The 13,388-nt window shown below is 40.8% G+C and overlaps 1 protein-coding gene across 1 annotated transcript; it reads right to left on the bottom strand.

Moving 5' to 3' along the window:
* Positions 1-320: 320 nt before the first annotated feature.
* Positions 321-13,057, bottom strand: LOC124115990 (crystallin J1C-like). Its single transcript, XM_046477180.2, has 8 exons — positions 12,903-13,057; positions 9,550-9,726; positions 7,263-7,346; positions 6,113-6,205; positions 4,800-4,956; positions 4,503-4,660; positions 2,493-2,632; positions 321-1,278 (listed from the first exon to the last, which is right to left on the bottom strand). The coding sequence occupies exons 1-8, from the start codon at positions 12,964-12,966 to the stop codon at positions 1,183-1,185; spliced, it is 969 nt and encodes a 322-aa protein (XP_046333136.2). The 5' UTR covers positions 12,967-13,057; the 3' UTR covers positions 321-1,182.
* Positions 13,058-13,388: the final 331 nt, after the last annotated feature.

The raw sequence follows: 13,388 nt of genomic DNA, 5'->3' as shown, positions 1-13,388 counted from the left end.
ACAACACACTTTGAATTACAGACCATGTGTATCTGGGACTAACCTTAGGACAGACAATCCTCAATTGCAAGTAGGTCGTAGATTAATCTTTGAGTATCTCATAGTGCTCTACTGGGATTTATCATTCAGTGTTCTGCCAAGAAACTGAACAAGTGGGGACTGGGACCCCTTCAGGATAAATTCATGGGGTCATTTTCAAAACTTATTTGGCCACACCCTGAGAGATCATACAGGTTATTGATACAGAATCACCGTCCACAATTAACATTACCGAAACACGGAATGTTTCACATGACTTCTTCCCCAGATGTAATGTACTGTAGCCGCAACGTCCGATGTCACATACTTAGCCTCAAAAGCTTGTCTGTCATCACTTCCGTATTGAGATTTGTCTGCCACCATGGTCACTGTCAGGTGACCAATGCGAAACTTTCTGTGTTTCGCAAACATAAGATGTGGTAAGCGATTTCTGCGATACCAGGGTCATTTGAACCAGAAACATCTTTGGCATTATCAGAACTATGACAACTTATTTTCAAAACTGTGTATGCTGAATTCTGATTGGATCATTTGTGACTTCGACCAATGAAAGTCACTGATAGCAACTCAGATGCATGGGAGACCGAAAATCAGGATGTTTACATTCAATAACTGAAGCAGGTGTCCAAGTGATGTAACATAATTTTAAGACAGTCAGTGACTCCATAATTATATAAAATAAACCCATCAACATGAATGCGCCCGATGTCCCACAGAGTGTAAATATTATGCACCAATTATTAAATTGTGGAGAGAAACCCACAAGGTAACTGCCTCGGCAGAACACTGGATATATAACATTAATATTTTCACCTGTAACCATGGTAACACAGTACACAGGCACCAGAACCCTAAAAGCATCCAATACATGTATACATCATTGTTTAATCCTCATACACAATTTTCGTTATTTTCAATATTTGGTGTTTCATTAGAAATTGTAAAAAATTATCGTCTTATTATGGCAAAGAGATTGGGTGATCAACAAATATTGATCAATGGCCTGACTGCGCTGTAGAACATGATTGGTCAACAGAACATCTGTGCTGTGCATTTCATTGGACAAGCTCTTCTCTTCCTACCAACAGGCAAGATGTCTGTGGTCCCATGGTAACTCCTGGACAGTATGTGTGGAGGGACGTATCACATAAGTTTGACAAGCTCATCAGCGAGGTTCTTGATTTCCTTGTAGTGATTTGTTCGAGACCTCCACGACTCAGGAATGCTGTCTAAACCATACTGAAAATATATAAATGACGTTTTTGGAATAATTGTCAATTTTATTAAAATGAAAATTAAGTCTGGACCAGGCAGACAAGTTTTGTTTGTTTGTTTGTAGTTTAAAGCAGCACTCAGCAATATTCCATCTGGTCTGACATGGTCTGTAAACAATGGAGTCTGGACCAGACATTCAGTGATTGACATCATGAGCATCAATCCACACAGTTTGGATATGATGACATGCATGAACCCAAGTCAGCGAGACTGACCACCCGATCAAGCAGTAATATGCATAAAGGAGTAATGCAGGATAAGTAAAAAATCTGGTATTGTGACCACCCAGTTCCCATCCCCATTAATCCAGGGCATTATATCTCTAAGGACTGACTTTGCTCCAGAATCCTCATGGGGTCCGTCTGGGAACAAAGTGAGTGAGTATGGTTTTACGCCACTTAGCAACATTCCCGCAATATCACGGTGGGGGACACCAGAAATAGGCTTCACACATTGTACCCATGTGGGGAATCGATTCCGGGCCTTCAGTGTCGAGAGCGAACGCTTTAACTGCTAGGCTACCCCACCGCCCCTCTGGGTACAGAACTGAGACGTGCATCACTTCAGGCTTTCCTCCCACATTAAGCTGACATGCTGTGATGTAACTGGAATACTGTTAAAAACAGCGATAAACCCAACTGACACACACACCATTCTGTTATGATAAACACCCTGGATCCATTTGTCCTATTAAATAATGGGAGTGAGAGAAACTGTGCAAAATTACTGATAAAAGATACGAAAGGAAATCTGAGTGAGTGATTGAGTTGGGTTCAACGATAGTTCTAACAGTATTCCAGTTATATCGAGGCGTGTCAGCTTAATGTGGGAGGAAAGCCTGAAGTGATGCACGTCTCAGACGTTTACCTCTTCAGTGAAACGGGTATGGTGCTGACAAACCTAGAAACATAATCATGGCGAACCGGAATTTGAACCAACAATCATAGGTTTCTGGCATGCCCAAGGGACACAACTCTGCACAGCGAATTGCAGCGCCTTGGACAACTGGGCCATCTGTGCCCCCCAAAAGGAAATGTAACCAAATATTAAAGTATGTACCTATTTATTAAAAATACTGCTCAACTTTCAATTTACATGTCCAAATTGTTTTTTAACCGCCGAGTTTGAAACTGATGAATACTTATGCCCCACGACTTTATATGTATTTCAACACTAACCTGAGCTGCCATACAGGCCCCAATGTAGCCTGATCGGGAGCAGTTACCTCCCCCTGCTCTGCTTGTGGTCCTCACTGGTCCAATAAAATCGGTGGCATTAATGATGGCATGGACGGCAGTCTGCCACGCACCGGGAACAGCTGTCAGGAAGTGAACAAAACACATGGCATGTCATTTATGTGTTGACAGATCTGGGCGAGATTATATGTAGTGTTGCAGTAAGTCGGTCAATAGATTCTATCAGTGAACACATGCCATACATGACAGCATGCCATGCTTCCAAACATTTACATATTGTCACAAACTTGACACAGTGAGTTGGGTTTAACGCCGCTTTTAACATTATTCCATTTATATCACGGCGTGTCAGCTTAATGTGGGAGGAAAGCCCGAAGTGGTGCAGGTCTCAGACATTTACCACTTCGGTGAAACCAACGAGCACGGGTATGGTGCTGACAAACCTAGAAACAATCGTGGTGAAGAGGGGTTCGAATCCACAATCATAGGTTTCTGCAACTCTGCATAGCGAATTGCAGCGCCTTAGACGACAGGGCCAACTGTGCCCCCCCACAAACTTGACACAACAGAACCAAACAATGACAATGTTTGAAATATACATAAAATGTTATAAAACGTAAAAATGTTCCTCTCTAAATGAGAATGACAGAGCCAGAACACCCCAATCCATCTTACGACAAGCATGGGTTGGTATAGAGCAATCCTAACCCAGATCTTCATGGGTGAGGCAGACCAGTAGTTACAAGCATGAGAACAATCCACACCGCTGGGATACAATGAAACATAATCAACCAGTTTAAACACTGGCACCATGAAGCATAATCAACCAGCTCAAACATTGGCACCAACTGACCCAGACTGTGGTTGATTCATACAGGGAGGGGCACTGAGGCCCTACTTTGCCCCGGAAACCCCATGGGGTCAGTCTGGGTACAAAACTGGTATTGTGGCCACCCAGTTGCCATCCCCAATAATCTAGGGGATTATATCTCTGAGGCCCTACTTTGCCCCGGAAACCCCATGGGGTCAGTCAGGGTACAGAACTGGTATTGGCAATCCTTGATTGTTTGAAGCTGCACTCATCAATATTAATGTACAGTGTCTAAGGCCTTTGCTACCTAATATGTCTAATGTCTTTACTGCCTAAATGTCCACTTCATACACTAACCTAATGCCTACATCCCTTACGGCCTACACCACCTGATGCCTACAATGCCTAGTGTCTTCACTGCCTAATGCACTCAATGCCAAAGGGCTACACAGCCTAATGTATAGAGCTTTGCCTAAAGGTTTAAACTCAACAGTATCACAATATATCGATTTAGTTATTCTGTATGTGTATAAAAACAAATGTCTCCTTTCTAAGACACAATTAAGCACCATAATGATAAATATGATGTAGGCTGGTCAATTAAATGTTTCCAAATGCAGTAGAAGGCCCAATGCAGTATAAGGACTAAAGCAGTACAAGGCCTAATGCACTACAATGCCCAATGGCATAATGCACTACAAGGCCTAATGCACAACAAGGCCTAATGCACAACAAGGGCTAATGCACAACAAGGCCTAATGCACAACAAGGCCAACAAGGCCTAATGCACAACAAGGCCTAATGCACAACAAGGGCTAATGCACAACAAGGCCTAATGCACAACAAGGGCTAATGCACTACAATGCCCAATCACTACAAGGCCTAATGCCACATGCCCTAATGCACTACAAGGCCTAATGCACAACAAGGCCTAATGCACTACAAGGCCCAATGCCTCATGGCCAATACCTACAATACATTATGCCTACAATGCCTTATCTCTAAAATACTGTTTGCCTAAAATGCCCAGTAAACAGCAATGTCTAATGCCTGATGTCTACAATGACAACTCCTACAATACCTCATGCCATCAATAACAGCTTAGTTCTTTGGAGTCTTCACACGTGAAAGGTCAGGTGCTCCAATGGTTATGTTGTATTCACAACAAGCAGCCAACTTACTACAAGCTCTGCCAAAAGCCTTGGCCACGTCATTGTGGGGCGTATCTTTCTTCTGTAAGACGGCTCGGAGTTTTCCTGCCTGGTCGTCCGATAGCTTGGATGCCGTCTGCTCCACAGCATCAGGGCTTTTCCCATGGACGATATAGTATTCCAGCAATCTGTGGGCATTCAGCAATCAGTATAAAAGCTTGGAACACAGACAGGATCGAACAGGATAAAAAATTCACATAACAGTAACATGGCTGTAATTAATCGTACAGAAGATTACCCATTTTAAAACAAAACATGTTCTGGTACCTTGCTGATGACAGAGCACAGGAAACAGCTACTGGGGTATTATGGGAGATTTTGACGAAATCCTCGACCTTCTGCAACATATCTGCTTTCCCAGCATAGAGAGCTACCACTGGAATAGATCTGATTACACAGTCCATCTGGTCGTCAGTGTCAGAACCTGAAATAATGTCCAGCACTTCTCATTATTAAATAGAGCCAGTATTTACATTGTCCAGTTGATGCTTAGTACAGGAATAATATGTGTGTGTCTGCGTCAAAAGAGATCTTCCTGTGTTTGTTTGTTGTTTAACGCCACATTCAGCAATTTTCCAGCTATATGACAGCGGTCTGTTATTAATCAAGTCTGGACAAGACAATCCAGTGATTGATATGAGAATCGATGGGATACAATGACATGCATCAACCAAGTCAGCAAGCCTGACCATCGATCCCGTTTGTCGCCTCTTACGACAAGCATTATAAGTCGCCTTTTACGGCAAGCATGGTTTGCTGAAGACCTACCCCAGATCTTCATGGTTCGGTTACTGGAGTGCCTTGAATTGAACAGAATTTCAATCATACCACACAGTGCCAGGTTAATGTGACACGAATGCCCAAAGTGTTTGTTTGTTTGTTGTTCAATGCTGCCACAAAGTGAAAAATGTCTTTTGAGTCCCAACAACATGGGTAGGCTGCTGACCATGGATCATAACCTGGGATTCAAACCCATGACCAGAGGATCCTGTACAATTTGGCCACCTTTGACTTCTTGGCCACTCATGACCACCTGACCTTCGATGGGTATCATCTTCTGGAAGGCAAGGGAGTCAACTGACCATAAAACTCCATTGTCCACCCTGGGTGAACTTGGATGGAACAAAGTTGGAGTAATGTTTGACTAACCTAATGAGTCTCTGAACATCGCGAAATGGAATTTCAAGATGTGCAACTATTTCATGTGACTTAAACAAACTTCGACTGGTATTTGTTGCAAAATGTAGTGAGTGAGTATGGTTAAGCTGGACACCATGATGGGCTTCACACATCAGCGTTAGAAATTGGTACCAGTCCCGTAGTCCTTGCCAAACTGTCCAATAGTAAAGGTATCATAATAACGAGTAGAAATTTGCCATTTTTAGGGGTTTTGCTATGTGTTATCATTTATAAGGACTAGTGGCCTAAAACTGTTCTATCCCTTCATATTGTACCCATGTGGGAATCGAACCCTGTTCATCCACGAGACGAGCAAACGCTTTAACCGCTAGGCTACCCCACTACCCCTTGTCAAATGCAAATGCTAATGACTTTCATAGTGTTTGTTGAATGTTACTGACCGGTGTTGGTTTTTCCCTCGCTGTATTTCTGGAGGAATTCCCGCACACAGCCATTCCTGTATGGCCCCTTCAGACGCTTGGCCCCAGTCTTTTCTGAAGCACAGAACTAATCACACTGAGAACATGAAATACATCTGCAAAATAGTGCAATTTGCGAGAGTGAGTGAGGTGGGTTTAAAGCCACTTGGAACACTATCCCAGTTATATTATGTGTGTCAGCTTCATACCGGAGCTCAGCAGGTTTAAAGGTTGGTAAAACCCAAGAGCATGGGTATGGTGCTGACAAACCTAGAAACATAATCGGAAGTCCGGGACTCGAATAGGTTTCTGGGCCCCGGACACACTTGACCTCTTTCAAATATAATTTTTTTTTAAATGAAAAGCCTGAAAGCTCTTCACCACTTTCTACCTTCACTTCTGAAAGCTGCTAAGAAAGATGGAAGCTTGAAAGCTCAACAGTGTTTCCAACTTCTTACTTCTCAAAGACTCACATTTAACAGTGACCCCAAACTGGCTTGTTAGTCTCCGCTTCTTTTTCACTGTAAATTTCACTATAGTATGATTTGGGGGTGAATTTTTAGATATCGCAAAGACGTATATGTACGTCTTTGGATATCGTCAAAGTGAATCAAGATGTTCAAAATACTGCCTGCTCCAGTTTTATAATATACATTTTATAAAGAGATATCTCAAAACATTTAATCAGATCTTGTTATTTTGAATTTCATTAAAGTTGTGACTGAAGTCAACATATGCTTATGGCTGAAATGTGGATAACTGGGTTATCTATCTCACAAATACTAAATATGAAGTGTGCCCTTTGAATTTATGTCTCTATTGAATGCTGCAATTCAAATCACAAAAGGTGATAAATACTGAGTTATTTGCCAGCTTAAAGACATGCATAAGTGTCGTCATCGTTTCATAATATACAATGTTATCATTTTCATAATTTTCAAAATAGATAGATATGAGATAGATATGAGAGAGAGAGAGAGAGAGTGAGAGTGAGCGAGAGAGAGAGAGAGAGAGAGAGAGAGAGAGAGAGAGAGTGAGAGAGAGAGAGAGAGAGGGAGAGAGAGAGAGAGAGAGAGAGAGAGAGAGAGAGGATCAACATGGAACAGAATATATTCCTTGCCTCTAAACTCACCCTTTTCTTGTACTGCTTTTTCATACACTGACCCGGGTCCGAAGACATCAAACAGAGTTTTCTTCATTGCTGCCAGATCGATCCCTGTTTTAAAATATAACACTTTTGGTTATGATGAAAAATACCCAAAACACAGGCCACGTGATTCATAAAGTAAAATTCAGACATATTGACAGAGTTTTCCTCTCCAGTCCGACCCGTGGAGATTCCGGGGTAGAACAGGTCTTCAGCAACCCATGCTTGCCGTAAAAGGTGACTCTGCTTGTCGTAAAAGGCGACAAACAGGATCGGGTGGTCAGGCTCGCTAACTTGGTTGATGCATGTCATCAATCCATATTGCGTGGATCGATGCTCATGATATTAATCACTGGATTGTCTGGTGCAGACACGATTTACAGACTGCCGTCATACAGCTGGAATATTGCTGAGGGCGGCGTTAAACAACCAACCAACCAACCAAAACACAGGCCACATGAATCATAAAGTAAAATTCAGACATATTGCAGAGTTTTCCTCTCCAGTCCCCCTGACACTGCATCATGTCCTCCACTTCAACCCTCACTTTGAAGCCGAAAAAAATTCAACATACAGCATATACACAAATACACGCCACAGTTTTGAATTCTGTGGGAAATTCCCTGTTCTGTGATATCATCCATTTTAGGCAAAGCAAAATTACTGAAAATGACCTCTGAAAATTAGGTACATCGAAAGTGTTGCCATTTTTTACGCATTACTAAATCACCATTCACGGCGTTATTTACAGCATGTTTTGAGATCTATATTTCGGATATTTACTGGGAGACATGAATTTCAAAAACAGCTTTTTAGTGATCATGGGTATCTCGAAGCTCCTTGAACGAAAGTACACATGATCATTGAATCCTGCTGTTTATTGTTTCAATTATGATGTAGATTTTGCATTTCTTTTATGCATTTTTTCACACAATTAATTTCACTATGATTGTTTATCAATGTTCAATATGATATATGTAGATATAGGCAACAAAATGCATGAATCTTTGATAATCTACTATTTACTTGAACATTGTTTATATAAGAAATTGATAAGTTTATAGTGTCGTATTCAATATTTGTAAACAATATATAAACCGTGACATGTACCCCGTTGGTTACACCTTATACGATATCCTGATAATTATATACCAAAGGAGCTTTCTTCGCATCTTTAATTGTATAATTGTGATATGAGATAAAGAGAAATAATCACATAATAATGAACAAAGACATGTCCAATATTGAATATAATTTTGTTTGTTTTGAAATATTCATTTTGGTACTTGATTACGTAAAATTGATGCCAAACAGGTGCGTGTCTTCTCCAATTAGATACACGGTAAACTATCTAATTGTTTATCTATTCACGACATTATTTACAAAAGCAGTCATTTTATGTTGTGTCAAAAACATCAAGATTTGCCATACCATGAACAAAAATTAGGGGAGATATATAGTAATCAAAATACCAAAATCGTCTCCGATGTTTTCAAAGAAATAAAACCAGCCATGACGTCAAACAAAATGGTGTCATTTCTTTATTAATTCATCACATTTGATGATAAAGCTAGTCCTCCATTAACAATGGTGCAACATTATTCAGCATTAGTCACAATCAGGAGAATGTTGGAATCTAAGGGCCATCCATTTCGCTTTTACTTCCTTTTTTTAAGACGTACAATTTCATAATTTCTTATGTTGTTTTTTTATATACCTAAACGTATACAGTTTCATTATCGATATTTTTGTCAGTATAATTTGGTTCCTTGTGAACAAAACACCATGAAAATATACTGTCCTTATCCGCTGCCACTTCTCACCAAGTGACCTGAGTTACTATAGGTCTTCAGCAACCCATGCTTGCTGTAAAAGGCGACTGTGCTTGTCCTAAAAACGACTAACAGGATCGGGTGGTCAGGCTCGCTGACTTGGTTGATGCATGTCATCAATCCCAATTGCGTGGATCGATGCTCATGAAATTAATCACTGGATTGTCTGGTCAAGACTCGATTATTTACAGACCGCTGTATTATAGCTGGAATATTGCTGAGTGAGGCGTTATACAACAAACAAACAGTGTGTTTAAGTCTACTGGCATTTATTTAAAGCGTTTATGACCCAGATTGTTGGAACCTTTGTCTAGGCACGTTTCCCCTTAGGATCGAAAGAAGAATGAGAAATGCATGGTGTGAGATAAGATACGTTTAAAAATTGATACTTATAAGTTTACTTTGTAGGTGATAAGAAAATACATTGTTTTCTTTACTACCTTTATTGGCCACAAGGGACCTCAGAATGACCAATTCTTGGTCACCATAGCAACTCTGTTCCCCAGTTTCAACCTCATAGAAAGGATTTGATGACGGCGTCAGAAACTCAATCTCTTCCTTTCCATTGATGATGCTTTTCAGAGTGTCATCATTGTATATCCAGTGCAGGGGCTCCGCTGTAACAGGCAGCAATAATAATAATAATAACAACACAATTATAATAACTAACAATATATCATCCTGGAATGCAATGACTTCCTAAACAAGGGATGACATCAGATAGATCCATGATAACGGAAAGGCTGTGTTACCATTGGTTACAAGAGTGCTGAGCAACATCAACTGAAACATTTTTTTCCGGTAAAATATAAACAAAATTTAACAATTCATAAATAAATTGTCGCCGTGCCAAATGTCATGATTTTCAAATTTGGGAATGAGAAATATATCCATGTGATTATTCGGTGGTCTGACTGGACCTGAAACCATCTCAATCATCAGATCCTTTGTTTTTCGCAAAATGACCAAGAGTAATAACCGCATTCACTGTATTAAGCGCCCTACTCAAATAGCTCTCCCTACCAAGACCGAAAAGTTACGTGACAATCCATAATTCTTGTGTGTGTATTACTAGAAAACTTCTACCCCTGAAGATCTGAGGTAGAATAGGTCTTCAGCAACTCAAGCTTGTCATAAAAGGCGACTAATAGGATCGGGTGGTCAGGCTCGCTGACTTGGTTGATGCACGTCATTGATCCCAAATTGCAGTAATCAATGCTCATGATGCCAATCACTGGAATATCTGGTCCAGAGTTGATTATTTTCCGACCGCAGTCATATTGCTGGAATATTGCTGAGTGCGGCGTAAAACAACAAACAAATAAACTTCGGTAAAAACCCACGAGCACGGGTATGGTGCTGAAAATCTAGAAACATAATCAGGGCGAACCGGGATTCGAACTCACGGGTGGCAACCCTGCACAACTCTGCCTTAGGTGACTATGCCACCCGTGTCCTCGCTTATAAAGACTGCATGCAGCTTAGTATATGGTGAATACGGTACTAGAGGAGATTATACATGCATATTCTTTTATCCCTCTTAAAACCACTCTGAACCACTTCAAATTGATTACTTTTTATTTTATGATAATTACGAAAATTAATATGCAAATATAAACCCTTAATATTTGCTCATCGGTTTTACATTCAAAACTTACACTTTGTGGTATCTGAAATGGGGTTTTAAGTCGCGTCCAAGATTATTGCACTTATATAGCGACGTGCATGTATGTGTGTGTGTTTGTGTGCTGCTTGTACTAGTCCGGACGGATGCCGATTTATAGTGCTAGCCCACTGAGATACCATGCCACAGTTTAACATGAATACCTTACTCAGACACAGTATACGCACTCTGAGCCGACCAGTCCTTGTTTTAGCCCCTTAATGCCGAGCGCCAGACAGGGTAACAACAAGTACCATCTTTTAACGTCTTTTGGTATGACCTGGCCGGGGATTGAACCCCGGACCTTCCGCTCTCCGGGCGGACGCTCTACCACTAGACCACGGAGGAGGTGGTAGATAAAAATATCCATACTATGTGGTGAAGGTATGATTTAAAGTCCTACATTATTTTCCAAACAGTGAGTTGATATTCCATTCAACTGAGGTGCATAAGGCATGAATTGCTATAAGATATGTTTGCAAGAAATTAAGGGGATATAACTCTAAATACTATTCTTCTGAGGTCACTGTGTAATGAAGACCAAGTCATTCATTAATAGCTGTAAGGAAATATCCTATTTTGGTGTAGCAGACACCCATGAGCTCCATACAGTGGTGGACCATGGACCTGTTTGGGCAGAGTTTGGTGTCTTTCTTTATTCTTAAAACAATGCTTTCCCATTATTCAAAATAATTCATATTGTGTACTGAGGTAAAAAATATATAATGAAAAGATTAATTACATCATTTCGTTACTAAAAACTGTTTTTGTAAAAAAAATTCAGGTGAGTGAATACGCCAACTACAACAGACAGATACAAGAGTTGCTCCTTCCCAGCGCGTGACACGTTCGTTACACTCTCGGTAACAGTATAGGGAGCTCCGCGAACGGGCTATAGCTGTGGGGAGCTTGCAATTAACAGTTAATTCTCAACACCAATCAAAGTCATTTATCCCGCAATGAATGTATATTTGTTATCTTTATGTACACTCAATGTAGTGGTCTAGGGGAGATAATTCCGGACAGCTTATGTTATAAAATGCACTCTTCAGTTAGGGAGTAAGAAAAGGGAGAGTTCCAATATGTCTGCCTGCATGTCACTCTCCTACCCAGAGTTCCATGCGGCCGGCAGCCAGCTAGCATAGTACCTCTGCCACAGGCCAGCGCCATGTGACGATTCGTCACATCTTTCACAGTCCATTCAAGATATTGTATATGCTTTTCATCCGTTTCATGTTTGACAAGTCTACACATTTTCATAAACAAATGTCAAAGAATGGTTAACTTTCATTTAGAAAGTATGCAAATACGTAAAGATCTACTTGTTTTTGCGTAGTTATCCTATGTTTACATTGGTTGTACGGCTCCACGTGCTGTCATCGAAGCCCAACGGAGAGCTAGCGACACGGTCACTTTGATGCATAAGTATATATTGTCATGCAACTCACTGTCGCAGTTGTAGTAGCATATCTATATAGTTATGCAAAACAATATGTAAAGCGCCCCCAAATACTTGCATTAGTCCGTTCTATACTGATTTCTGAAAAAGCGCGTTTGTTTACAAACAAGAGAAAAGTCCAGTCACGTGATATGCAAATTAGCCTGTGGCAGTGGTGTTATGCTGAGTCACCACTGCGACGGAGTGTGCCTGCATGTATGCCATCAAGCTCCTTCCCAGCGCGTGACACCTTCGTTACAGGAGGAGCTTGGTATGCCATGTGATCTGTGTGAATTAAAACCCTTGTTCTACATTTCCCGAATCCATTATACAACAATATTTTAATCATTTTTTGGGGGGAATGGAACCTATTTTCAATGATAGATCTAATAGTGGTCTTCTTTTTATTCATCAGAAGGCAACATTACACAATCGTCTAGGATCCCTAATAACATGTAGCCGAGAGCCGCGATGGGGTCCGACAGACTGCCTTACCCCATCGCGGCTCTCAGCTAAACAACACGTAATCCAACAAATCACATAGCCTATGCATATCTCAGTCAGTGTCCTCAACGGATAGCCGGCAGTCAACCTTCACGGCTTGATTGAAAGTCTGGGCATTGGATATCTATTATATGGTCTCTGGTTATCTCTTTACAAGCAGTTAATGGCTGAGTTAAAACATTGTTTACCGGCCGCATCTGCAACCAAGGCTCCAACTACAGCAGCACTACGCCTTGCTTCTATAGTCGACATCGCTGTGGGTCGTTCTTGTTCAGTCAACTCACAAGTTCAGAATGGTGCATAGTCATTCACGTGAGACGTGAGCGTTCTAAGGGAAGTAACTCGTATTTTCTAATGATGCGCGTCTCAGCGAACAGTCCGGGTTGTCTTACAGATGCATTCGGCATTCCGGATTTCTGAATTTCATTTATTTTTCGAGGTTTTGATTTCTTTTCGGTATTCTCTGTTGAGCTTATTTGAAATAGGCTGATGAAATCAGCCAAGATGCAATGGTATTTAGACTACTTATTAATTCTATGGCAGCTAAGGTGATTAAAGTATCGCCGCGGATCGAGATGTAATATTATCTGTGAAATACGGAAATTACAAACGCTTAATTCAAAGTATATATGCTGTGCAATAACGTGGGTCCAAATCATCTTGTTACTTAATAA

This window comes from Haliotis rufescens, unplaced genomic scaffold, assembly GCF_023055435.1.
Source record: "Haliotis rufescens isolate VD_foot unplaced genomic scaffold, xgHalRufe1.0.p SCAF_8, whole genome shotgun sequence".
In the NCBI taxonomy this organism is placed as follows: domain Eukaryota; kingdom Metazoa; phylum Mollusca; class Gastropoda; order Lepetellida; family Haliotidae; genus Haliotis; species Haliotis rufescens.
This window is presented reverse-complemented; position numbering and strand designations above follow the sequence as displayed.

Excerpts from the sequence above, each read along its gene's own strand:
- LOC124115990 (XM_046477180.2), bottom strand. The coding sequence starts at position 12,966 with ATGTCGACTATAGAAGCAAGGCGTAGTGCTGCTGTAGTTGGAGCCTTG. Across the intron at positions 4,661-4,799 it reads TGTGCTCTGTCATCAGCAAG|ATTGCTGGAATACTATATCG; the intron begins GTACCAGAACAT and ends GAATGCCCACAG. Across the intron at positions 1,279-2,492 it reads GGGCCTGTATGGCAGCTCAG|TATGGTTTAGACAGCATTCC; the intron begins GTTAGTGTTGAA and ends ATATATTTTCAG.